The 26,336-nt window shown below is 45.1% G+C and overlaps 1 protein-coding gene across 1 annotated transcript in view; it reads right to left on the reverse strand.

Moving 5' to 3' along the window:
* The window catches only part of LOC126528882 (cytochrome P450 3A13-like), a 53,577-nt gene that overhangs the window by 24,688 nt on the left and 2,553 nt on the right, over nucleotides 1-26,336 (reverse strand). The window contains exons 2-7 of the mRNA XM_055069740.1: nucleotides 11,243-11,348; nucleotides 8,890-8,942; nucleotides 5,632-5,728; nucleotides 5,243-5,368; nucleotides 3,565-3,808; nucleotides 902-1,032 (exon numbers count right to left, since the gene is read on the reverse strand). Of these exons, the coding sequence (XP_054925715.1) occupies nucleotides 902-1,032; nucleotides 3,565-3,808; nucleotides 5,243-5,368; nucleotides 5,632-5,728; nucleotides 8,890-8,942; nucleotides 11,243-11,348 (757 nt within the window). The remainder of the gene's footprint in view (nucleotides 1-901; nucleotides 1,033-3,564; nucleotides 3,809-5,242; nucleotides 5,369-5,631; nucleotides 5,729-8,889; nucleotides 8,943-11,242; nucleotides 11,349-26,336) is intronic.

A 26,336-nucleotide genomic window follows, 5' to 3' on the forward strand; every position in this document is an offset into this window, starting at 1 on the left:
GCCGCCTTCTGAAGCTTTTCTTCTGTTTGGCCCAATGATCCCTGATTTACCCCGACCGTGATGCGATCCACATACATGGCGTGCTGGATGCCCTCGATCTCGCTCAGTTTCTGGGCTAGCCAGATCATCGCGATGTTAAAGAGCATTGGCGAAATGACCGAGCCCTGAGAGAAACTTCCGATACATTCAAGCGCGTCCTGCCCTGACCGATAACATTTTTTTGATGGTGAAACGTGGTCACTCAATAAAGATAAACAAGTACACGTGTCAATATTCGCTTCCATTCTGAAATTGCTCTGCTTAAACCCCCCTGCCAACACTGGTTCAAAATTTACATATATAACGAAATGCAATGTAATTCCTTGCTCTCTTCAACAGGGACTATATGTTGCGATTTAATTGAACACTACGTCAGAGGAGTTGATACAATATTTTCATAGGGACCATGACAATTATGTGCTATGATTACGTCATTTTACCTTTTACGAACGTTATATGTTAGATTTTCTATTGATCCGTGTCGAGGTATCTTGAAGCACCTGAGGACTTATTGGGCAAGTGAGCAGACAAGCGAAAGTGCCCAAAAAGAATTCGCATGTCAAGTCCAACTTCATCTTTGATGATCTTGCTAAACTGCATAAGTAGTGCATCTGTAGTAGAGCATTCGGTACAAAAGTTTGCAATGCACGAAATCCTATGTCAATGTAGCGAAGAGGAGGCTTTAAAGTGGCTTTTTGTTTGTACACTCGACGCTTCGAACCGGTTTACTCTTGACAGTGTAGTGCCTACGTAGTCAGCAAACCACACGATTTACCTGTGGCGTAAACAAGACTTCAAATTTACTAAATAGCCCATGATAAGAAGGTTCGCATAGTGTCTTTAAAGAACCTGAATAACTTACGTCAGGATTTGTTCTGCGGTGATTGATGATGGGCAGCATCCTGTCTATCATCTCGTCCGAAGGCAGCTGAGTGAAGAGAGACCGCACGCCCATTAGCATTTTGTGCAATAGTGGACTGTCAGGTAGGATATCTGGAAGTGACGCAAAAGAAAAATCATAATAGCTGAAGTTATGGCGCAGTTCCCGACTTCCCAGAAAGAGTTCCCTGTGTTATACATCGTGTTTTAGGCAATACGGTGGTTACTGTTTATTAAATCAACATTGTGCAATAATCAGCAACAGAATTACAATTAGGAACTCTCGCTTTGTATCTTCCCAGTTGAAAAACACAACAGGAAATTTTAACAGTCTGTCGTATTTTGGGACGTTGTTTCTGTAGTTCTGTTGCCTGTAGTTCTGTTGCCTGTAGTTCTGTTGCCTGTAGTGTGACGTCCTGTAGTAGAAAGTTCTGTAGTTCTTGATCAATATTTAATTAAAAATTGACAGAGACGTCCGTAAGGTTATGTAAATTTGTTAGTACAAAAAAGAAAAACATAAAAGTAAAAAAAAAATTAAAAAAAACCTTTTTGCCTAGGATTCGAACATGCGACCTCACTATTCCGAGCCCGGCACCTTACCACTGCACCACCCCTGACATGCTTTTCGAGTGTACGTTTTGGCCATGTGAATAGTACGACGTGCTGATGCGCTGATGTTTACATCTGCATTTTGAGAGCCAAGATCCGCTATCACTCCACCGCGTCAAGTGCCGCATCTCTTGAAGAGCAAGTGTGTTCGTACCATCGGCAGGTACATCGTGCAGTGCTAGAACATCGATTTTGATGTACGATATCCATATTAAATAAGGAATTCAGAAATAGACAACGTTGACTTTTAGGGTTATTACTGCTAGTTTCGACAGTTGTCTCTCGTTCTTTACACTTTTGAGCGCGCATATAATTCGTGTGTTCAATGCAAAATAGCTACATAAACATTCGTGGATGAGAGTTCTTTCTGACGGCATACTGGCTTCTCACGGCAGCACTGTACCAGATTAATGAGACCCGAGCGAGACAGCTTTTCACGCAACTTTGTGGAACAACCCAAATCTTCTTTTCCGCTTCGCATAAGCTTGTAAAATATTCCTGGGAAATTAACTAATGTGTCAGTGTAACAGCACATGTAAGTCCACAGGCCTGTGTGCCACATCTTACAAAAAAAAAAAAAAAAACGGATACGCAGCCATTCCCGCAGATGGTATGATTTTGATGAGCGGTCGATTTTGAGGAGGCCGGTAAGGCGTTGCTGGTGCCGCGTCGTCACGGCACAATTATAACTATTCGCCACGTCGACTTTAATACCGGTGTCGGTGCCATCAGCATTGCCGGCTTCAGAGAAGCGCGATTGAATACCGCGCAAGAGAAAAGTACAGTGTACACCACCGATGCGAAAACATACAATTTTAAAGGACCGCGACGGAAAGCGCTTCTGTTGCGACTTCGGAACTCTTGGCCGTCGCGACCGAATGTTTCTGCTGCGGCGTCAGAATTGGTGTCGTAACGTCGGAGTCGCTGTCAGGATATAAAGCTGTTGTTCCGACTTCAGAACTCTTGTTGTCGCGACAGAATGCTTCTGTTGCGAAATCAGAATTTCTGTCGTAACGTCAGAAATGTCTCCCAATTACGAAATGTCAACAACTTCTGTCGTACAACAGAATTTCTGTAGTTGCGACAGGAATTCCTTTTGTCTTTTTCAACCGGGCACTACAGAAGCTTGTCGCATCACACAATTTCAGTGCACTTCTGTTGTCATCATTGGGTACATGCTGCGGCGATAGGTTTCCGTTGCGGAACAGTTCTCTGTAGTACAACAGAAGTTTGTCCATTACTTCAGGAACACTTCTGTTATGACAACTGGGGGCCTGTTGCAATGATAGGTTTCTGTCGTACAACAACATTTTTCTGTAGTACAACAGAAGTTGGTCGCATTACTTCAGGAACACTTCTGTTGTGACAATTGGGGGTCTGTTGCCACAATAGGTTTCTGTAGTATTTCAACAGCTCTCTGTAGCACTACAGAAGTTTTTCGGGTTACTTCAGGAACATTTCTGTTGGGACAACAGGGTGCCTGTAGTGATGACAAATTTTTCTGTAGTACTACAAAAATCTGTTGTGGAGCTTCAGCTTTCTGTTGTAACAACAGACATACAACAGACTGTACTTCTGTAGTAGCAACAACAAATGTCTGTTGTACATCAGAAAAGTCTGTCGCTCCATCAGGAATCTGTAGTTACTACAGAAAAATCCTGTTGCACAACAGAAATTTCTGTAGTACTGAACACAACCTCTGTTGTCATTTTCAACTGGGTTCTTCAATAAAAGACTCTAGTGGACATGTTGTAATGCCAGAACTGAAGCCAACCAAAACTAAAAGCAGTCTAAATATCTCTCGCCAGCCAAGGAGCCTAAAGGGGACAGTGTTGTTAATTCGCGCCCTGTGTCTAACCAGTTGTAGTTAGCGCTCCTTCGTTCCCGATTTTATCACACTCCCTAATCTGGGCACATTTCGGCTCGCTAATTTGGGCCGCACAGAGCTCAAGAACAATGATGAAAGCGCACCAACTACGCCGAACTGGTGGCTTTGCTCAATGCCACCTATTATTGGCTCCTGAAGAAAATACTCACTGAGCAAGAAAAGAGCAACGCCACCAAACTGGCCGACACTGTGGCGTGCCGCATTGCACAAGGCCAGCGCAGCCTTGTCGTCTCGCTGGATGCCCGTGCGCGCGCCGGCGAAGAACTGCAGACCGAAATCGCAGGCCATGTTGCAGAAAGGCTCGAACAGCTCGACGCAGCCGTCGGATCCTGCGAGCTTTTGGTCCATCACGCGGAAACACTCCTCGGCGCACTCGCGCACCAGCGAAGAGGCCTGGAACAGAGCCGGAATGTGACACAGCGCTGTTGTTTTTCAGATGGTGCGAGTCTCGAATATTAGGTCATCTAAGGGCTCGATTTCACAACAAAGGTAAAAAATGAACCGCAGTGAACGAGAAACATGAAGAAGAAAAAAGTCACAGCGCTGCTCGAACGAGGAAGCATTGATTGCGATAGCAAACTATTAGACAGCTATACGAAGTAAAGGCAGACGTTTTATGAGCTACGTAATCTGCTTTAGATACTCGCGTACTAACTGAATTAACGATAACGTTGTTACGTGCGCACAGACAAACAAGAACACGTCACGCTCGATGACCGCGGACAGTCGCTGTCACAACACTAGCGTGATGAATAGAGGCAACAAAGGCGAGATAATTGCATTTGAGTGCATGAAGTGCATGAAGTGCATGAAGCGCCGTTTTTTTCAACAAATTAACTGCAACGCCAATGCATTTCTCCGCAAAGTTCTGGAATTTATATCTCGAAACTGGTGTCATCTTGAAGATTCGCTCCAAGTGAATCCGCCTTGCGAGCTCCACGGCTAGAATTTGTAAATTGCAATATGCGCCATACTGTAATTAGTTAAAAACCTAATTAGTGAATTTTCATTAATTAGTCGATTTTGCGTCTCATTTTTTTGTGCAAGTATTGTCCGCCGCTTCGAGTAGACCAGCTGATGAACTACAATTGTGAATTGCGCCACAGGCAACTCTTAAAGACTTTTGAAAGTGTTCGCTGAAACAGCCTGTATAAGTATACGTGCACAGAAACGGGTGTAGGATGACTGAAAGTTTTTTTTGTACATGCTATTTTGATGATGGCACCTTTGAGCTGGCCATGGCTACATCTTCCCGCACTCGCCGTAGTGGCTTAGGAGATTTGGCATCGCGCTGCTAAGCCTGAGGGCGTGGGATCAAATATCGGTCGCGGCGGCCGCATTCCAATGCGACTGAATTGCAAGAACGCCCATACACTGAGCAATGGGCGCTCGTTAAAGAACCGCAGGTGACCAAAATTAATCCTGAGTTCTCTACTACGGCGTGCTTCATAGCCAAAACGTGGTTGGGGCACGTAACACTCCAGATTATGTCTTTTCCCGTGTAAGTTAGTGCATAGTAAATATTCACGAATAAGGTGGCACTGAAAAAAATAGCCTTCAAAAGAACTAGGCCATCACGCAAAACACACTCCAACATCGAGCAAATTTACTCATATACGTCGATTAAACACCGGTCACAGAAAACTCCCCTGCGGCATCAGTAACCTCAGTGGGTCAGAATTAATCCGGCACACTCTGTTACATCAGCTCTCACTTTCGCGCGCTGTGTTGCTTTGAAAGATTAACATCAATCAATCAAGGAATCAATCCATCAATCGACCAATCAGTCAAACTGAGTCAATAAATTCAGAAAACGCCTCCGCTCACCTTTTTGATATTGCTTGTCTTGAAGGCGGGAAGCACAATATTTTTCAAGTGGCGCCAGTCGTCTCCAGCCACTCTCGTGAGTCGAACTTCGTTGAGGGGGAGATTTTTCGAAACGACGGTCATGAACTGCCAAAGCGAGGAACCCGATAATGGATCAACGACCATGTTTTTTTTTTGGTCTGAAATATCTGCAGTACTTATGGAAATACACTAGCAGGCAGCATTCACTGAAACGAACTACACGAATCGCCACAGCGTTTTGCAGCCTAATGTTTAATGTCGGCGTGTTGATGATTTACTCGGCGAAGATCAGCTTGCACATGCATTTGTGTTTAGAAACCTAATTGGCAGAAAATTATTTTCCGGCATTTTGTTCCAACGCATCTCACCTGTCGTCCCGTGAAATAGTGGAAGTCGTTGATGAACACACGTTTCATCAATTCAAAGTCCCGCAGAACGATGCCAGGCATGACGCCGTTGTAATAGCTGCAAAGAAGTGTAACACGCCCGTTACGACGGTTGAGAGCAATAGGTGCGACGTTTAGAAATTTCCCATCGAGCCAGCAGTATAACAGTGGCAGGTATGCCCAGAGAGAGTACGGCAAAAGCAAAAGCTGTGAGTAGGTCGAGAATTGGCGTCCCAGAATGCTTCTCTGCGGTTGATGCTTGACACGCCTCAGTGACTAAGTTGTTATGGCATTCTAGTGTTGACCACAAGGTAGCGGGTTCGGTTACTGGCGATTTTGGTGCCGTTTTGTTAATCTTAATTAATTGAAATCCACTGTGCAGACTAACGTGACCATATGGTCACGCTGGTCTTTAATGGGTTAAACTATGCTGCGCTCGTATGACCGCCAACGACATCAGAACATTTAAGGCGATTGGGCGCTTCGGATCCTAAGTAAAGCCCCACTCCTCGCTCACGTTAAAGTGTTTTTTTGCCAGAATAAGATTGTTCTTCTGGATTATCTGTATACGTACAGGCTTTGTCGCTCGTATAGAATAATCGCAATAAATAAACCAAGCGCATTAATTACTTTAGCTGGCCGGCGAAGGAATTCACCCACTCATTTATTATGTAAGCCGGCAATGTAGAAAGTCGAGTGATGCCGCACTAATTACGGCGCACAAGTGCTGAAATACGAATTCCCAAGCATATTAAATAAAATTGAACGAACGGGTGTCATAGACATTAATACAATTAAACTCAGCAACCTGCGTTGGCAGTTCGGTCAATAGCGTACATCAGTGTTTCTTAAGTTATGATATGTTGCTATTTGCGTCCAACGCCTCACAGAGAACTATTTAAGCCGGTCTTTCTCATGCGCATTTATTGACTTTTTCATATGTATATTCTTATGGATCACTGCTACATGTGTAAATTGGTCGTATATTGCCAGTTCTTTTGCTGTTTTTTTGTTATATGCGCTAGGATATAATGTTGTATATATTGTACATACGTGGGCGTGCTTATTTGAATTTAAACTATGTATAACTTCGTACCATTACTACCCTTGTCGTCAGTCATCATTTCGCATAGGATGACAGGGCCTCGTCACGCTTCACGGCTTTTTCCGATGATTTCTTTGTACAAAGCATTTCGCATTAAGCAGAAAAAAAGAGTCGTTCACGGAACAGTCGGCCAATTGAACGACCGGGTTTGTAACCGGGTAATACTTATAAAGCATCATGGAACATTCTCAATCAACTGATACTGACTGCGTAAACTCCGAATTTTACTTAGGCGTCGTGCGAAATGTTAAGACATGCCTGTTTTCATGAAAGTATTGAGTTCGCCCTTTTTGGTACAACAAACCTGTTTGCTGTTAAAGTGGGGGAAATTTTTTTTTGTGATGAATAATTTTATTGGCAATACTATCTCCTCCTTTGTTGTTTAATATTGACCAGTCGGTTGTTTTCTGAATTTTATAAGCCTTATTGTTTAAAATATAAACAAAAATATTACACATGCCGGGTTCTACTTAGCGACGATGACCTAGATTTCTCGGCAAACACTGTGAGGAGGGTCGTTACTTATTTACGTAGTGAAAATTGGTGTGCCACATGATTCCTTCATGGTAAAGTTAAAACGTTTATCCTGTGTAAATAAGACCCCTCCCCTTGAGGACGAAGTGCCTACAGACGAGATTGACTGAAGAAAAGGAAAATTAAAGACCGCCGTAGAACCTTGGTATTTTGCATCCCTCATCGTTTGTTGCCGTTTGCTCCTCAAGATGAATGAACACCAACTTGCCGCAATATCGGTTCTTTTGCAAATTTTCTCAGGCTTGTAACGCTGCACTACTAATCATGAAATGTTTTTAGTTCCAGTTCTCGCCGACCTTCGAGTGACCACGAGCCAAAAGCCAGAGCTGGGCTCGAGAACATCCGGGAAACCAGTCAAAAATTAAGAAAATGCGGTCTATGGCCCCCAACCCTTTGCTCCGGACTGCATTAGATACGCTAGTTACTTCCCAAAGAAGTTACAAGAAAATATCGCTTCCATGTTCTTCCTAATATTTGTTCACAATATCACTGAAGCTGTAACTTCAAGTACGCTGAAGTTTGTCATTTCCAATAGCGACGTTCAAAAGGCAAATACAGGGCGGCGCCACACACTTGACTGTCATCTTCGGCGCTGAGACAGAGGTCCTGTTCAACGCCAGAGGTCCGTGAGTCCGCGGCTCGAGAGATGCTGTCACGCTGCGTGGTGCGTGGCTGTTTGGTCGAGACGGCACTCGCACTGAGGTTCAGTTCAAAATAGGTACGTCTTCTGTGGTTCGGTGGGGTTTGTCGTTGAGAAAATGCACTATACCAATTTTAATACTGTGGCTAGTACCATGTCAAACCAATCTCCTTTGCCGGTAGCCATTTCGTGCTTACATCTGCTTTCGACGACGGGAGACCCATAATTTTTATTTAATTTAGTACCAAAATCTCGGGTGTGGCATAACGTAGAATCGGGGGGGGGGGGGGGGGGGAGCGAAGAGCATTAGACTCAACTGCAATTAATATAAGAAACTGCTAACTTTTATGGCCCAGAATAAAATGCACATGTAAAAAAAAAACTCAATGTACTGCCCATTTTTTTTATTGGCAGCTGCACAATTCCACCTCTAAATTGTCCCCCAGTAGTTTAATTATAAAACGCTATGGTAGCTAGATCACTTGTGTAGTAACAAAGATCTGATGCGGCAAGGGTTTTCTCGTGCGAGAGCGAAAGGATGTTAAGATTTGCAGCACGTAGTCGGCAAGGAAAAGTGCGAGGGGTCACGCGGCATTACGTGAACAATCATCAATATACGTCCATATTAATAATCGAACAAAGAACCACAAGAAGGAAGTAATATAAGGACCCGATCTTTAATAGTCACGAGAAAGAAAAGAGACTATGGGCGCAAGGAAAGCATTGCTTAAGTTATTTGTTGTTTTAATTTTAAAGAAAGAATGATAAGGTAAAGTAAACGAAAGTAGACGAAAAAACGACTTGGCGCTGGCGGAAGCCAAAAGCGCAGCTTCCGCTTAACGGAACAAGATCATAGCAGCACAGATCAAGCTGCGCGATTCCATTCCGAATGCTGACTGATTGCGATCTTGCGGCTATTCGCGATCTCTGTGGATATCGCAACCAGAAAGCGTTGACTCACCCCACGATGTCTCCGTACTTCTTCAGCCATTCGGTCGACGCTGGGCCCATGCCCTGAAACGAAAGAGTTTTCAATCACTTTGGATTGTTGACTGTCAAAACTTTTTCACTGGCTGACTGCTACTGTTTCTTGCACCGGTACTTGAGAGAGAACTCAATGAATGCACGTGTATTAGAAAAAAAAAGTTCGCTTTAGAGAGACGAAAACCGTTTCTTTTAATTAAAAAAAAAAGAACTAGCTTTTTGAAATTAGCCCCGATGGTCAGTGCACGAAACCACCATATTGCAATATTGTTCCTGGCCTACTTGCTGATCAATCGTGGTAGGCTGGCGCCTATGGCGTTGCCATTCTGAGCTCGACGTCGCGCCGCATTCCGATAGGGGCGGATTGCCAAAACGCTCGTGTACTGTGCATTCAGTAAATGTAAAAAAAAAAAAAAAACCTTAGCCTAGGCAAAATTAATCGAGAGTCGCCCATTATGGCTTGCCTCATTATCGCATTACATGTTCTTCTTTTGGCACGTAAAATCCCAGACTCTTATTTAATTAGATTTCAAAATAGCTCACCTTTTCATGTTATATCAATATATTCATAATACGAGCGAATGTTGCGGAAAAGCCGGCAGGGAAAGTTGCCAGCATTTCCAGCGTAGCCAAAAAAAAGTAAATTTTATCCTCGTTGAATACTACAGAACACTTTGTATTTCACCGCGATTGAACATATTTTAACATTTCAACATGTGCGCGTGCATGAAGATGGTGAAGGTACTTTTTTTCAACAACGTCTGCACCACTTTCAGGTTCACCAGAGGCATCATGGCCGTCGTCAGCATAGCAAAATATCTTATCTTAGACTTGGGTGTACTGGTAATGATTGTTGTCCAGGATTTGGGCCAGTAAGGTGAATAAAAGAAGAAATGTGGTTATATCCGAAGTACGCAAGTGGATTTTGGCATTGCTTCATTGCTTGAACGTTATCAGTGTGCGTGTTTAATTTAACGCCTCATATACGATAACCTCCCCCCCCCCTTTAGCACGTCGAGGTGCTTGTGCGACACAGTGGTGTAGGAAAACAACTGTAATAGCTAGTGGCACGTGTTCTGAAAGCAAAACAAAACAAATACACCACAGCGTAAGGGATTTACATGAATACAGGAAGCCGTCAATGCAGAAAACACGATGTTCACAAATTACTCGACACGTGGGAGACCTTCGCGACAAGACTCATATCCGGGTAGTCATTCCTGCTTTGTGTTTTTTTTTCTTTTTCTGAAATCGCATGGCAGGAAGCTGCTTTCTGGCACATTCGACTTCGTGCTGTTTTGTCAGAAAATAGGTCTAGCAGGCTCTTTCTAGTGACAATTGCGGGGACACGTGCTAGACGCCCAATTTCAGTAGTCTTGTACGGTGGAAACTATAAATCTGTGAGTCGTATGAGACGTGTTCAATCGCTGGGCCGCCGGGGAGCAATATTATACGAGGGTCGTTCGGAAAGTAAGTTGCGTCATTTTTTTACAGAGGAAATGGTACAGCAGGTGAAGCAAACAATAACTATAGTAATAGACACCTCTTGCTGGTATAACGACGGCAGGAGCGCCAAGGGAGGAGGAATCACGCATGCGCAGGGCACCGAAGAAGAGAAAGTAGCAGCAGACCGGCGTCCCTGAGGTTATTCGAGTACAAATCACAATGGCAGACCGGCGTGCGCAGACAACGTGGTCACCAATAGAAGTGCGTGCTGTTATGCGGTATGAATTGGCGCCTGTTCTATGCATTGAAAACCGCAGCCTCGTGACGTCACTTCTAAAATAATGCTGAGGTGCAGCAGGCTATGTGACAATTCCTTGCATCACGGAGTACCGCGTTTTACGAGAGTGGTTTCTCCAAACTGATTGCATGCTACGACAAATATCTCAACCTAGGAGGTGACTGTATGGAAAAATAGCGCAACGTGTATAGGTAATGGTTCCATGGCGTATTTTTTTGGCAATAAAGCCTTTCCCTGAAAATATTTGGCGAAACTTACTTTTGGAACGTCCCTGTAATTTGTGGCGGTATGGTGAACGCTTGTCATCACATACATGAAATAATCAAGCCAGGCGAAGTCGTGTCCCGACAAGTATGCCGCGTGTGCAGTTTTCGTACACGACGTTGAAAAGGTCAAGTAAACATCCCAGCCGAGTGCGCCAGTCAGCTAAAGCAAGGGAACGCTTGCCAACGCTGATCACCTATGACGTCATGTGTGACGTGATGGCCACCGGGATGTACATAAAAATTAAGCTCCTTCAAATTGCGAATGTCGCGTCTAAACGGAACGCAATCTGTGCAAATAGGGCTTGAGATATATGTTTTACCTTTTTCCAGATTTCAAGTAGGTTGCCGAAAATGATGCTAGGCTCCGGCCCAGGTATGCCGAGTTCCTTGAACACGGAGAATGTCCTTTTCCTCCATCTGTACAAACTGAATAATCGACAGATAACTCTAAGGTCCGCAGGAAGGCTAGCTTAGTCATAATACATGGTTTCTTGTTTTCTCGAAGAAAAGTTGGTATAAAAAGCGCCAAACACAATTAAGCCTCATCCATTCGAAGGAACAGCAACATAAATTCCTGTTCTTTTTTTGTACAAAGTGCTGTTTGTTTTGCGCTGGTCTGGTTAATTTTTGAATAATCACACGTAAAGAGCCCCCTTTGTTAGCTTGGCGATTGCGCATTTAGTTCTGTTTTCTTTGAATACGTGTTTTTCCTTCAATAAACTGTTGGTTACGAGTAGCCGTTGCATTGTCTTTTTCATCGGCTTCGTGTGTACTAATTGCGCTCCCCTGAATCACCATAGAACCTTACCAACTCAACCAACCATCTACCTTGCTACGCCAAATAAGAAACACACGAACCGATCTAGAGTAAGGATGCCATATCGTGTGTCAATTCTTACAGCTGCCTCGAGGATTTTCGCAGAAAGTTCTGGCCTTCTGATACAATCGTGAACCATCCACTCAGGTACCGGGCCGAAAGAAAAGAAACGAATCCTTGCCATTCTCGTAAACTACAAAACAGTATGTCTGGTGGGAGATTTGGCAGCAGCCATGTTGTGGCATGGTTACAGCTAAAACAGTTCCGTGTTCCTTGTGGGAATGCTACCTCTCCAACGTGTCCTATTTAATTATTGTCTTTACTAAAATTTAGCCTACATACAATTGTCCCGGTGAAGAGGGCTAAAGGTGACACACGTGGTCACCTGACTAGGCCCTAGACACCCCGCATTCATGCAGGCACAGGTTCGGCACAATGAATGACGAAGTACAAACAATTTCTTACAGGAAGACTACAGCAATTCACATACAGCAATATACATATGAAAAGTGCGCCATACATTCAAATCAATCAATTTAAACGTTTATAACCGCAAACTTGATCACCTGGCAAAAAACAAAGCAAGAAATCCTAACTGGATCACCTAAAGAACATTAAGCAATGTTCACCTGACAAACAAGTTTACTTAAAAAAACAAAGAAAGAAATCCTAATTGGCTTATACTCGATTCGAGAAATATCTTTTCCTATTTTCGGGAAGCAGCCAAAGAGGAACATGTTTATTGACATCAATCAGATCAGGATAAAGGTTTAACAGATAAGGAATTATAGCTGTGTTCCGTAGTTCGTCCTACATTTCAACTTGATGAAATTGTACTCCTAAATTCGTAATGGGGTTCATGTTTGGTATACCTCAAAAAGAAGAGTTGTGGATCAATTCGGGAATCTGAAAATGCAAGCTCTGACAATCGCACTTTATATAGTGATTCAATGTCCAAGATTCGATGCTGCCTAAAATATACTGATGTTGATTCACGTTGTCGTAGGTTTTGAATAAAGCGTACACTTTCTTTCGGTTCTCTATGGAGGCTTTCCATGTTAGACCTAGTAGCGGTGCCCCAGACAAGCAGGCAGTAGTGTAGTCGCGAGTGAACAGTAATAAAATACAGCTGACGTGGCAACAGTAACGAGGCAACAGTAAGCGAAACTTATTAAGCATACGAATACAATGTGCAATATTGCGTTTAATATAGTGAACATGACAAGACCAACAAAGGTTCTCGTGGAATTGAACACATAAAAATTTAGTTTGTGTTAGCTTTTGTAGTGGTCGTGACTCGAATGTCACATCATTATTAATATAAACACGTTTGTTAACAGGGGTAAAAACAATGTACTGAGTTTTGTCAGCATTTAATGAGAGTTCATTTTTAACAAATCAGACAGATAGATTCTTAAGCCATACGTTTACAAGCGGAATTAAGGAACCTAAATTGTCGCCAGAAAAAATACACTTGTGTCGTCAGCGTAAAGGATAATAGAAGGGGCTTGTGTGATAGATACCATGTCAATGATGCGCAAAACAAACAAGGTAGGTCCTAGGATTGACCCCTGAGGAGCCCCAAATTTTATCATGAAGCTGAAATGGCGGTAGTGCAACAACCACGACGGCATCACAAGCACGAGCACATACTAAGAGGCCAGAGCTATTACGCAACTTGGACCTCTAAGCCAGAGTGGAAGGCGTGACGACGACTGCATGCAGAGAGTGGAATCATGAAGCTGAAATGATGGTAGTGCTACGACCACGACGGCATCACGACCACGAGCACATACAAAGAGGTCAAAGCTATTACGCAACTTGTACCTCTGAGCCGGAGTGGAAGGCATGACGACGACAGCATGCAGAGAGTTGAGTCATGAAACTGAAATGACGGTAGTGCTGCGACCACGACTGCATCTCAAGCACGAGCACATACCAAGAGGCCAAAGCTGTTACGCAACTTTGACCTCTGAGCCGGAATGGAAGGCGTGACGACGACAGCATGCAGAGAGTTGAGTCATGAAACTGAAATGACGGTAGTGCTGCGACCACGACTGCATCTAAGCACGAGCACCTACCAAGAGGCCAAAGCTGTTACGCAACTTTGACCTCTGAGCCGGAGTGGAAGGCGTGACGACGACAGCATGCAGAGAGTTGAGTCATGAAACTGAAATGATGGTAGTGCTGCGACCACGACTGCATCTCAAGCACGAGCACATACCAAGAGGCCAAAGCTGTTACGCAACTTTGACCTCTGAGCCGGTGTGGAAGGCGTGACGACGACAGCATGCAGAGAGTTGAGTCATGAAACTGAAATGACGGTAGTGCTGCGACAACGACTGCATCTCAAGCACGAGCACCTACCAAGAGGCCAAAGCTGCTACGCAACTTTGACCTCTGAGCCGGAATGGAAGGCGTGACGACGACAGCATGCAGAGAGTGGGATCATGAACCTGAAATGACGGTAGTGCAACGACCACTACGGCATTACAAGCACGAGCACATACCAAGAGGACGTACCACAACTTGGACGTCTGAGCCGGAGTGGAAGTAGTGACGAGATCAGCATGCGCCCGGTGTGATCATGAAGCTGAAACGATGGTCGTGCAGCGATCACGACAGCTTCGCGAGCACGAGCACATACCAAGGGGCCAAATCATGTTGCCCGCACTAAGAGGCCAAAGCTATGACACAACTGGAATGAATGAATGAATGTGTGGTTTTTATTGGTGCAAGAGCCAGGTGTGGCCAAAGAGCGCCACGCAAGTCTTAGTGATTTCGCAGTGGAGTGATGGATTCTATGAAGTTGATGTGACGTGGCTGTAAAGGGGCCTAAAAATAGTCGCTGTAAAGTGCGTAAAATGTATGTGTAATGAGATTATGGCGAAGACAAATGACCTGTACTATGAGCATTAAGGTGTATTGCAAATATTGATAGGATATAAAATATGTAAGATGCGGAAATTCTCGATAGCACCACTGCCTCGTTAGAGCCCTTGAGACACAAGGGCCTGGAGGCATGTGCTATACAAATCAACTATCACAGCGGCATCGTCTGGAAAGAGGATGCGCTACGAATTTAATGGGCTGATAACTTGTAGGATAACATCTTTGAAATAATTGAGGACTGCTTTGGAGTTAAAAACCGGTTCCTCATCAAGAAACATAGCTGGGTGAAGAGGGACGCAATCATGATATGCAAGAGGAAAATGTTTCTTTCGCTCAGTTTCGAATTTGCGGCACTCCAAGAGGACGTGGAGAATGGTCAGCCTCTCTCCGCAACCTCACCACAGGTTGGAGGTTCATTTCCAGTAAGCAGAAAATTGTGGGTACCAAATGTGTGCCTTATTCTGAGACGACAGAATAGGACATCTGTTCGCCGTGATTTTGTTGGGGAGGGCTATAAAACTAACTGTGGCTTTATGACGTGCAGTTTATTATTTATTTCTGCATTCCACATGTGGTGCAAGTGTTTTCGCAGTTTCTTTCGTAAGAAAGGCTTAAAATCTGTGACAGGGACCACAGCCGTAGGAATAATGCTTAGTGATGTGGCCAATTTATCAGCTAGTACGTTACCCTCGATGCCTCTATGGCCAGGTACCCTGCATGTTTATATGATAGATAAATATTGCATAAGAGAGAGTAGAGTTAAGTGAGAGACAGGATCTGTATGCTTTTGCAGAGAGATGAGTTCTTTTACAAGGCTTAACGAGTCTGTGAATATAATTGGCCTGTCAAGTTTTAGTTTCTTTTTATGTTTTACTGCAGATAGTACTGCATAGTCTTCTGCAGTGAAGTTACTTGTCAGCGGGTTCAGTACGTCAGATTTAGAAAAAGAGGGACCAACAGCAGCATGAAATACACCAGCCTGTGATTTTGACGCGTCTGTGTCGAATTCGGAGCAGGAGTATTTCGATTGAAGTTCATGGAAATGCATTGCGATTTCGAGGTCAGGTGCGTGCTTTGGACCTCTACAAAGGATGCATCACAGTCTATCACCTGCCACTCCCAGGGCGGTAATAGCTTAGCTGGAGGCATTAGGTAGTGTTCGAGAACTGGGACAACCATTTCTGCGCTAAGTTCTCTTGCACGCAGTGACAAAGGAAGTCCCATAGAGGGTATGATAGCGCCGACAGGCGTCGTTCAGTGTTTGTTATCAGAAGCGGATAAGCAACCGCCAGCGTGTATAAGAAGCACGCGCTGTTCAGAATAAAGCATTCTCTGTTCCGGAGCCCGTTGGTCTTCTTGCTCGTCACGCTGCGTGCCTGGGCGCGTCCCCGTCCGAACGTAGTACACAACAGAGGGTATATTACGAAAAAGTGTTTTACACGTCAAGTCGTTAACGGTTGTGAAAACACGGATGTTCTTTATTAGAGCGCCCTTGGAGAAAATAGGTGAAGCTTATGTGTGTTCTCTGCGAATGGAGTGACCACTCACCTGACTCTACATATAGACTTTCAACAGGGCTTGTTCTAAATGCGCCAGTGGCCAGGCGGATACCCAGATGATTAACTGGGTCTAGCATGTTTAGCGCGCTCGGTGCGGTAGAGTGATATAATACGTCACCATAATCTAATCGTGATCGAACTAGGCTCCTATAAAGGTTCATTAAACACTTCCTGTCGCTACCCCATGTTGCATGGGACAGGATTTTATGTAAATTCATTGTTTTTAGACATTTTGCTTTAAGACATTTTATGTGCGAAATGAAAGTAAACCTAGAGTCAAGTATAACACCTAGAAATTTGTGCTCTTTGTTGAAAGGGATTTGTTGTCCCCCCAGTTCTACACAAGGATCAATAACCAGGCTTGTCTTTCCAGTAAAGAGAAAACAAGAGCTTTTTGGGGGGTTGATTTTATATCCATTTTAGTCTGCCCCTTGGACACCTTGTTTAAGCACTGCTGTACCTGTCTCTCACACATTGTAAGGTTGCACGATTTGAAACCCATTTGCATATCGTCTAGGTAGACGGAATGAAAAATGGCCGGTGGTAGAGAAGCACGAAGTGTGTTCATCTTAACAATAAAGAGTGTGCAACTGAGTACGCCTCCCTGGGGTACACCAGTTTCTTGTATGTCGCGAAAATACGTTGCCGATTTTCATGCGGAAGATACGATTCAACAAATGGCTTTCAATTATTTTAGGCATATTTCCACAGATGCCCATTCCCGACAAGTCTCGCAAGATGCCGTAACTCCATGTTGTGTCATACGCCTTCTCCATATCGAGGAATATCGGTAGGAAAAACTGTTGGTGTACAAATGCTTCGCGGATATATCCTTCATTGCGCACAAGATGATCGGTTGTCGACCACCCTTCTCTGAAGCCACACTGATAGGGTCGAGTATATTGTTGAATTCAAGGAAATGTATGAGTGTGCGATTAATCATTTTTTCAAGAAGCTTACGTATACAATTTGTAGGAGCTAGCGGACGGTAACTTGCCGCCAAGGAAAGGCCTTTAACCTGCTTCAGAACAGGGACCCCAATCGTTTCTTTCCATGTGGATGGAAGGCATCGCGCAGCCCAAATAGTGTTGAAAATTGCAAGTAGTGTGCCTTGTGCGTCAGTATGTAAGTTTCTGATCACATCATACGTGACTCTGTCAGGTCCCTATGCAGAGCTCTTGCATGTGTTCAAGTCAGCTCGCAACTCGGCAATACTGAACGGCCGGTTATACGGTCCATTCTGTCTGCATTTACGTATGATTGGCTTACGTTCTTCTATTTCTTTGTGTTTAAGAAAGGATTGAGAATTGTGGATTGAGCTCGACACACGCTCAAAGTGTTCCCCGAGAAAGTCTGCCTGCTCTTCTAAGGTATTTCCTTGATCGTTCACCAGAGGCAACGGATTTATTTGCAGTTTTTGGCCTGCTTACGCCATTCCAAACTTTCGCCTCCTGTGTGTACGAATTTACACCTGAGAGGAACCTCACCCAGATTTCTCTCTTCGCTTGACGTCGTAACCGCCTTCCTTGGGATTTTATGTGTTTAAATTCAATTAGATGTTCTGTATTGGGCGGTCTGCGCAATATTATCCATGCCTTATTCTGCCTCTTTCGCGCATTTTTACAGTCATCATTCCACCAGGAAACACCACTTTTAGGTGAACCACCATTCATTTGCGGGATAAACTCTTGAGCAGCATCACAAATAAAAGTGGTAAACTATGCGACAGCATCATCTATACTAAAATTGTTTATAAAATCGGGTGATAAATGAGTACACTTCTTAAAATGCTCTCAGTCAGCTGACGTTAATTTCCAAATGGGAACACGAGGAAGGTTGTCATGCTGCGTTATTGAGTTTAAACTTATATGGAAGTGGTCACTTCCAAAAGGATTTTTCACCAAATTTCATTCCAGGTGAGACAAAAGTGAAGCAGAGCCTATTGCTACTTCTATGGATGAATATGAATTGTGTTGAATGCTGTAATATGTTGGTTCCCTCTTATTAAACAGGCAGGTACTAGAGGTCAGAATAAAATTTGCAGTGAGTCGGCCTCTTGCGTCGCAACGCGCATCTCCCCACAATGTGTTGTGGGCGTTAAGATCGCCCAAAAGTATGTAGGGTTCGGGGAGCTGATTTATAAGGTTATAGAAATCGGCTGCTTGGAGGTGATAGCTGGATAGCTTGATAGCTTGATATATGGTACAGACAGTTACCAACCTATTGAAAAGAACCCCTCTAATGGACACTGCCTCGAGCAGTGTCTGTAAGGCTACGTAGCGACAAGCCATAGACTTGTCTGCAAGGAATGCTACACCGCCGCCCGAGGTGTGAGCCTCATCACGGTCCTTGCGGAAGATGGTGTACTGGCGAAGAATGTTTGTTTGTGTACGTTTTAGATGCGTCTCCTGAACACACAGCAACTTTGGATTATGTTTGTTTAGGAGTTCTCTAATATCGTCAAGGTTATGGAGAAGTCCTCCAACATTCCATTGTAGTATTTGTGTATCCATTATGCTGCTTGTGTTTAGTGCTGTGTGTTTAAGAGACAAGGATTAGCTCCCGGGCCTTTTGCAGGTGCCGTGACGGGAGTTTTGTCTTTTTTGGAGCGATCGACAGAGCCTCGTCGCTCCTGAGGCGCTGGTGGCACCGTCTTGCTCGTGGTTGTCTCCATCGCCTCTTGCGAGGCGCTGGACACGCACTCTTCAGAGTGCTTCGTTTGACGTGAGGGCCTCGGCACGTTGGACGAGGCTTTTGAGGCCACCTGCCCGGAGGTGGATGGCCCCTTCTGCTATGGCGGCGGAGCAGCGCTAGCTGCAACCGCCGGGGGCGGGAAGGGGGGGGGGGGGCGGGTGACGTCACTGCTAACTCACTGTGTCTGGGCCGGACAGCCGCCGGAGGCCGTTGTGGCGCTGCCCCCTGACGCGCCACATCGGCAAAGCTGCTCATAGGCAGGTATGACACCCGCCTACGTGCTTCCTTGAAAGACATGTTTTATTTGATTTTGATTGTGACGATTTCCTTTCTTTTTTGCAGGGTGGGCACGACCGCGAATACGCGGCACGCTTCCCATCACAGTTTACACTGTGGAGAGAGTTCTCCCAAGCTACAGAGTTGTGTTCATGGGCACTGCATTTCGCACAGGTTTGGCGGCCTCGGCAGCTCTGCGAACTGTGGCGGAAACGTTATCATTTGAAATGTCTGAGGGGATTTGGCACGTATGGCCTAACATGGAGCTTAATGTACCCTGCCTCGAGTGACTCAGATAGGATACTTGAACCGAAGGTAATTATCAAGTGCTTGGTTTGGATTTCTTTGCCATATCGGCTCATCTTAATTCTTTTAACATTGATCACGTTCTGTTCACTGAAGCACTGCAAGAGTTCCGCTGCAGTTAACTCCAAAAGATCATCATCTGAAACTACGCCACGGGTGGTATTCATAGTACGGTGAGAGGTTACGATTACTTGGGTTTCCCCAAATGACACAAGTTTTGGAAGTTTCTCATACTGCTTCTGATCGCAGAGCTCCAAGAGGAGATCACCGCTTGCCATCCTCGACGCCTTAAATCCTGGACCAAAAACTTCAGTTATTGACTTTGAAACAAAAAATGGTCAGACGGTTCGCACTGGTTTGCCTGGTTTTTCATAGCGTACTACATAGAAACGAGGGAAGTTGTGCCCTCCGAAATATTGAAAAACATCTTCGGGGCGTCATCTTTACTGAGGGTGATCAGGTAGTGGAGGGAAGGATGTATCCATGTGCAGACCTGAAGTTTTCGGCAGTAACGCCAGCCACCCACATGGAGTCCAACAAGGGGACGCTGCAGAGCCTACGAGAACAGGGCCTGCACACGCCAGCTGTACGTTGCCACTATAACCAAATCTGCCATAACCTAGGTTGGCTACTCACACAAGGTTAACCCTTGCTGCCAGGAAGCTCGGAAGTAATAAAGAAATGAGAAGGAGACAAGAAAGATGGAAAGTGACAGAAAGACGAAGATTGGAGGGAGAAACAGACAGGAAAAAGCAACTACCAATTTTCCCCGGGTGGGTCAGTCCGGGGGCTTCCGTCTATGTGAAGGCGAGGCCAAAGGGGTGTATTGCCGCCGCCGAGTGGGCGTAAAGGTCCGATCACTCGGCATTGGCTCAACCCCCAGGATCCCCTTTTCCCCGGATACGGCTAAGCCGCACACGGTTACACGCGTGAGGGTCCAACCCTCGTGTGCTCGGGTACGCAGTGTCGCAACACACCAAAAGCCTGCTGACGCAGACGCCCCTGTGGGTGACAGAACTGGGACCACTGAGCCGGAGTAGAAGGCGTGACGATGACAACGGGACGAGAGTAATATTTTGAAGCTCAAGTGATGACAGTTTAACTACCACGACGTAATGATATTTACATATTGGCGTCGTGGTCTTGCAATCGTCATTTTAGCTTCGAAATCTGACTCTATGGGTAAAATATATATATATATATATATATATATATATATATATATATATATATATATGTGTGTGTGTGTGTGTGTGTGTGTACTACAGCAATCTGACAGCGAATGCATGACGACTGTATGACAACATGACGAGTGGTCGGATGACAAAGTTGGAATGAAAGTGATGTAACGAGTAGGTAGGCAGAGTGACCACGAGTCCATACCTAGTGGGCAAAGTCACTACATAACTTAGACCCCTGGATAGGTAGGAGGGGTGACGAGGACGCATGACGAGAGTAAGCTATCGCGATGACATGGCGACTAGAACACATACCTAGGGGCCCAAGCAAGTAGACAACATGGGGCACTGCGTCGGCCTACGAGGCGAGATAGTCTCAAATGCAATTCGCAATAGCAAAACACCTTTATTTTGTTATGCGCCTAAAAGTGAGAGTGAAAGAAACAGATGAGACAGACAACTAGGTCGACCAAAACAAAAACTACGGTTTGCTACCCTATTCTGGAGAGCGGGGAGGGGGAGAAGGATGTGGACAGACAGGGACAGCAGAAAAAAATCTAAGCTGATCACGGTCACCACGCACTATTCGGGCACAGGATCATGCGCAGCACAATAAACACTCTTTATGGCTACAGTGGCTTGTGCCGGTTGGTTATTCTCAAAAGCTGGAACACGGTCTGCGCCATCTGCTGCGATGACCTGGCAGATCGGCATTCCATACTTGTTCGTCGTGATAGACGTGCGATGAAAGCGAGCTAGTGCTGAAGGGTCTGCTCGCCACCAAATAACACGTAGCCTTGTCGGTCATTCCGATGGACGAATCAAAATACTCTGTGAAGGCCACTTAATCCCTGCATTCAACAATGATTCTCAATTTGAAGCCTGTGCTCGACGTGATCGAAATGACGCGTACCGTAACGTGTCGAAGGCGCTCATTGCGTTTCTTTCGGCGCGTTCACTACAGGCGTGCTTAGGATTAAGTCAAGCATGCGCTTCTAGTTTCCCTGACCCGAGTTTATGTTCATTTTTTTTAACTTTAGTCTTTTTAGTGTAACATGCTACATTTTTGTAGCCTTTAGAAGCTGTTCGTACCACTCCTCTCTGCAATGTCCCTGGCCTTGAGGGTAATGCAAAATAAACGAATGAGTAAATAAATATATGATTATGTACACAAATAAATAAATAAATAAATAAATAAATAAATAAATAAATAAATAAATAAATAAATACAAGGTGCATCTCTGTATACGAGGGTAAGTTTACTATAGAAAGTGGAGACTTGCAGTGATCGCGAGTGGCCGTATCGTGGGAGCGTCAGCCTGGAGGCAGCTTGCGCTCCCACCTAGCCTTGTTACACAAATCGCTCAAGAACGCGTTTCCACAAGCCGACTCATCTTCGCCCATAAGTCGCTTTGTCAAAAGGTGGCCTTCAGACTCATGCTTTCCGTGTTCACCTACCTGTCGACGACAAGTACGCAACGGAGTATATTAGTATCCGAGCTTTCGCAGAGCTGCTAGTTCTGCGTGCGATGAAGGAGACATTCTTGATGCAATCACCAGTGTATGGGAACTTATCGAAGTTTGCGGCACGTTTGTTTGCCTGTTTCTTTCATTGCCCGCATATAATCTCTTTGCCGCCAAGTTTGGTCACTGTCTAGTCCATGTTCTAATGCACAGAGCATCGGGCTGCATTCAGGGGACCACGTTGAAAGCATCAGACCAACATGGGTTCCTGGGCATGTGATAACGGGTTTGTCCGGCTCTAGCATGCAACTCTTTCACGCGAAGATCGGTCAATGGGAATGAGGCCCTGGGTATGGACCTTTCTGACGCCAACTTTTGTCCTCCATATGCGCCACTGGATATACGCTGCCGTTTGAGGTACTTGTTTGACGTCATCTTGGATCACTGGGTATGTGCTGCATCTTCAATTAAGAAAACAATCCTTCAAAATGTATCCGGTGACGAGAAAATTGAACTCGTCTGATCTTTATTCAGGCAATCTTGTCTGAATATATATTTAAACATGCTCCACGTGCCAACTTTGCCACCGCGGCGCGCTAGATGGCCCAACATGTCCAGAAGAACGTTCAACAGATGAGCCCCGCTGCAGTACACGCCTCATGTATAACGTGATTAAGCGGCGGCAATCATGGTGTCGCTACATTGATCCAATGTTAATCGCATTAACGTCGAGGGTCACTGTGAGCTGGATTCTGCAGGAATTTTTAGCGCCTCAGCAATCGATAACACACGTGAAACTCCACCAACAAACGAATCGCATGCACATCGTTGAACCCGGAAGCCAGGAGAACTACTTTTTCATGGCTGGGAGAGCTCAAGAGGACGCTTCACCTGACCTCTGACAACAGCCGCATCTTTTAGGCCCTTGTATTTGAGAGAAAACTTCGCTTTGATATAAAACAGAGCACTCTCTTGATTTTGAACGAGAGTGTCTTTTTCGTGGTATTTAGGTGCAGTTTTATTTCCATGTGCTCCAAGCCTCAACAGCCAACGTGGTAAATGCCAAACGAGTGCAGGAAGCAGTCGAAGGGTTCAACGACTGCAGCAGCTGTCGCTATCAGCCTGCGTTCAGGCATGTCATGTGCGTTCCTGCCATCCATTTAGGCAGAGACTGCAGGCGCCACCGTGTTTACGTCATCATTTACTAGAGCTTTGTCGCATGTGCAGAGTCGAATACCCGCAAGTCACCGGGTGGGTCCACCGGAAACAAAAGAATACCTTCGCCATATGCGACGAATAGTACTATAAAGTTGCTTTGTAATCTCTTGAACAAAAACAGCCAATCTCTAAATACTAGAATGGAAAAGCTTGAGCTGATGTCAACTTGGCAAAGGGAACATTGGCCAAGGAGTTGAGCGTCAAAAGGGGCGCGTTATTGACTTCGTGTAGCCCATTCAGGTCATGAATTATGATTTACTGTCACTAAACGTGCGATATTTACATAATCTGACACGAAGGTGCAAGCCCATGTAGTAGAATGACGGCTACGGCATTTTGTAGTGAATTATTATATTTACAGAATAATAAAATGTCCATTTATTACTTAATCATGTTAGGTTTCTTCATAAAAATTATTGAACCAGCCGCACAAGGTCAGGAGTGGCTGGAAACGTTAGGAGAATGAAAAAAAAAATATTCCTTCCTAATTGCTACTGTAATCATCCAAGTCAGATGTAGCTTCCAACGCTGTGGCTTTACCGAAAAGCCCTTCTGTAGCGATATATTTCACTCGTAAGTAAAATGCAAGTACCTAGGCGAGAAGTAAATTACAATTTACCCTAGCATTCTTATTATCGCTAGTTCGATAGTTATCGCTAGCATTCTTATTATCGCTAGCATTCTTATTAACTTGTGAACAGTAATGAATGGCGCGCAGAGGAATAGACAGTGAAATTCAGACACACACGACTAGTACGAATGCCTGAATTTTTCTGCCTCGTCGTCTGCACGCTATTCATTGCTATTCAAATGATGCACCAACAAGCCCAAATAGCTGCGCTGCTGATTTTTATTAACTCTTGCAAATATCCGTGAAACCAGCGATCCGATTTAACCGGAGGGAAGTGAATCCGGTCTCGGAAACTGGTTATCCGGATTTCAAGAAGCGGATATGCAGGATATCCGGTGTAAATAGCCGGTTAGCCAGGTATTCAAAAATTCGTACACAGCAATTCCGGAAGATAAATTTGAAGAAAGCAAACTCAAAGAGGTTCAGCAAAGCAGATAGGGGGCTTGCACGAATATTTGCAAAAATACCTTCAAATGCAAGAATGCAAGGGAGAAAGAGAGGTGATTTCGGCGCAAATAGAGAACTAGAAACACCAGCTATCCGAATATCCGCATACCAATAACGGAATAACGAATGGAGTAACCGATGACTCTGGTAATCCGGTTTTGAAATTCGAATGACCGGTGAGCCGAATAACTGGCTTTTCCGCAAAATCGGTTTGATGTAGGTGCACTAATTGTTAGAGCACTTCGTGCGCTTTCCGGGCTTCTATGTTTCTTTCGTTCTATGTTTGTATGTCTTTGTTTGTATATAATCGTTTTGCGGCCTACCTCGGACAACGCATAGCCCGTGGTCGAATGGGTAGCGCATCGGGCTGCTGTGCTGAAAGAACAGAGTTCAAATCCAGCCATCAGACTAACTTGGGTCAGTGAGTATTTGGGAATGTGTACACGCGTACAGCTTCTCAACGAACCCTCTTTCACGCCGAGTCACAGCATGGAAAGGCGGGACTGGTGGGTTGCTGCAGTGCGACAGAACTCTTTGCCGCCTACTTAGAGCGCTGGGTGTGTACCACGCAGTCTGGGCTTGTTTCCAATGAACCTGTTTGACGCCAGCTTGGTTAACTAGCGATGTGCCCCTGGTTGTGTGCCGCTCTACCATGACGAAAATGATCCCTTAAATTTCCCCAATGCTGAGGGGAATCGAATCGAATGGAGTGGTTGCTCAAGCACAGCGACCCGATGCAATAGCAGGCTGTGCCACAAATGGACTGTCTACGTGCCGTTTTTCAATGAACGCCTTTCACGCCATGAATTTAGCGAGCTGCGTCATGCATTCGATGACCATGTGTCGCTCTTCAATGAACCTCTCGCCAACTTGGGTCTTGAGTATGTGCCAATGAGTGTGCGGCAAGCTAGGGAAGCATTGTCAATGTTCGCCTGCGCCGGCACACCGTTCATTTTGGAGGCCACGCACTGGCTTCACGGCGGCGGCTCTAGATGGCGCCCTGTGTTTCTAGGAAAGCGCGATAGGGTCCTGCTGCCAGCGCGCGCCCCATACATAACTCACTTCGACGGTGACAATACGCTGGGCCCCGATATTGATTCAATGCTAACGCATTACCGTCGACAGTCATCGTGCGATGCGTTATGCCACAATTCTTTTTTTCAACAGTCGACTCCTCGCCACATTCCTTATCGTGCAATGATGTGCGTGCAATAAATACAATGGAAACCAGATATCTGTAGAGAGCGAGGTCAGTAACGATACTCCGAAACTTCCATGGACGCACAAGTTTGAACACGTTTCGAAATGTCGCATACGACTGAATGCGCACCTTCAGACAACTTCGTATTAATCGATTTCCGCTGCCCTCGATAACGCAGGCTTCTCTACTTGCACAAGCTGCACGCGCCGTTGGAAGTACAAAATGCTACTGTGCTTTCAAGTCGTCTGAGCGTAGGCTTCGTCAAACTAACCGGATGAGCTTGTCACGGATAAATAAATTATCATTTTTTTTTCTGGTTCGTTTGCGTCGTCAGGCAATTTTTGTCAGCACCTGCACGAAGTCGCAAGTTGCTTGCTGACCGGGCAAATAGTCCCAGCGTTTGTGGTGCGGGAAGTGAAGGGGTAAATTCTGGGATATGATGAATTGATGATTAAATTAACGGTTTCTACGTGCTGATAGCGAGCTTTTAGTGCGAGGAAACCCTTGGTGGGGGGCAGGGGGACTTTGAAATAAGTTTTACCACCTGGATTTCTTTGCCGTGTATTCAATGGGTGGTACTCGAGCTTTTGCGTTCCGCTCCCATTGTAAAGCAGGTGTCGTGGCCGTGATCGAATCCGCGAACTCAAGCTCAGCAGCGCAACGCCATACGCACTGGGTTACGGTGGCGGGTTGTGCTCCCGAAATAAATTAATTACACGGAGCTCACAATG

Source organism: Dermacentor andersoni, chromosome 8 (assembly GCF_023375885.2).
Source record: "Dermacentor andersoni chromosome 8, qqDerAnde1_hic_scaffold, whole genome shotgun sequence".
NCBI classification, from domain to species: domain Eukaryota; kingdom Metazoa; phylum Arthropoda; class Arachnida; order Ixodida; family Ixodidae; genus Dermacentor; species Dermacentor andersoni.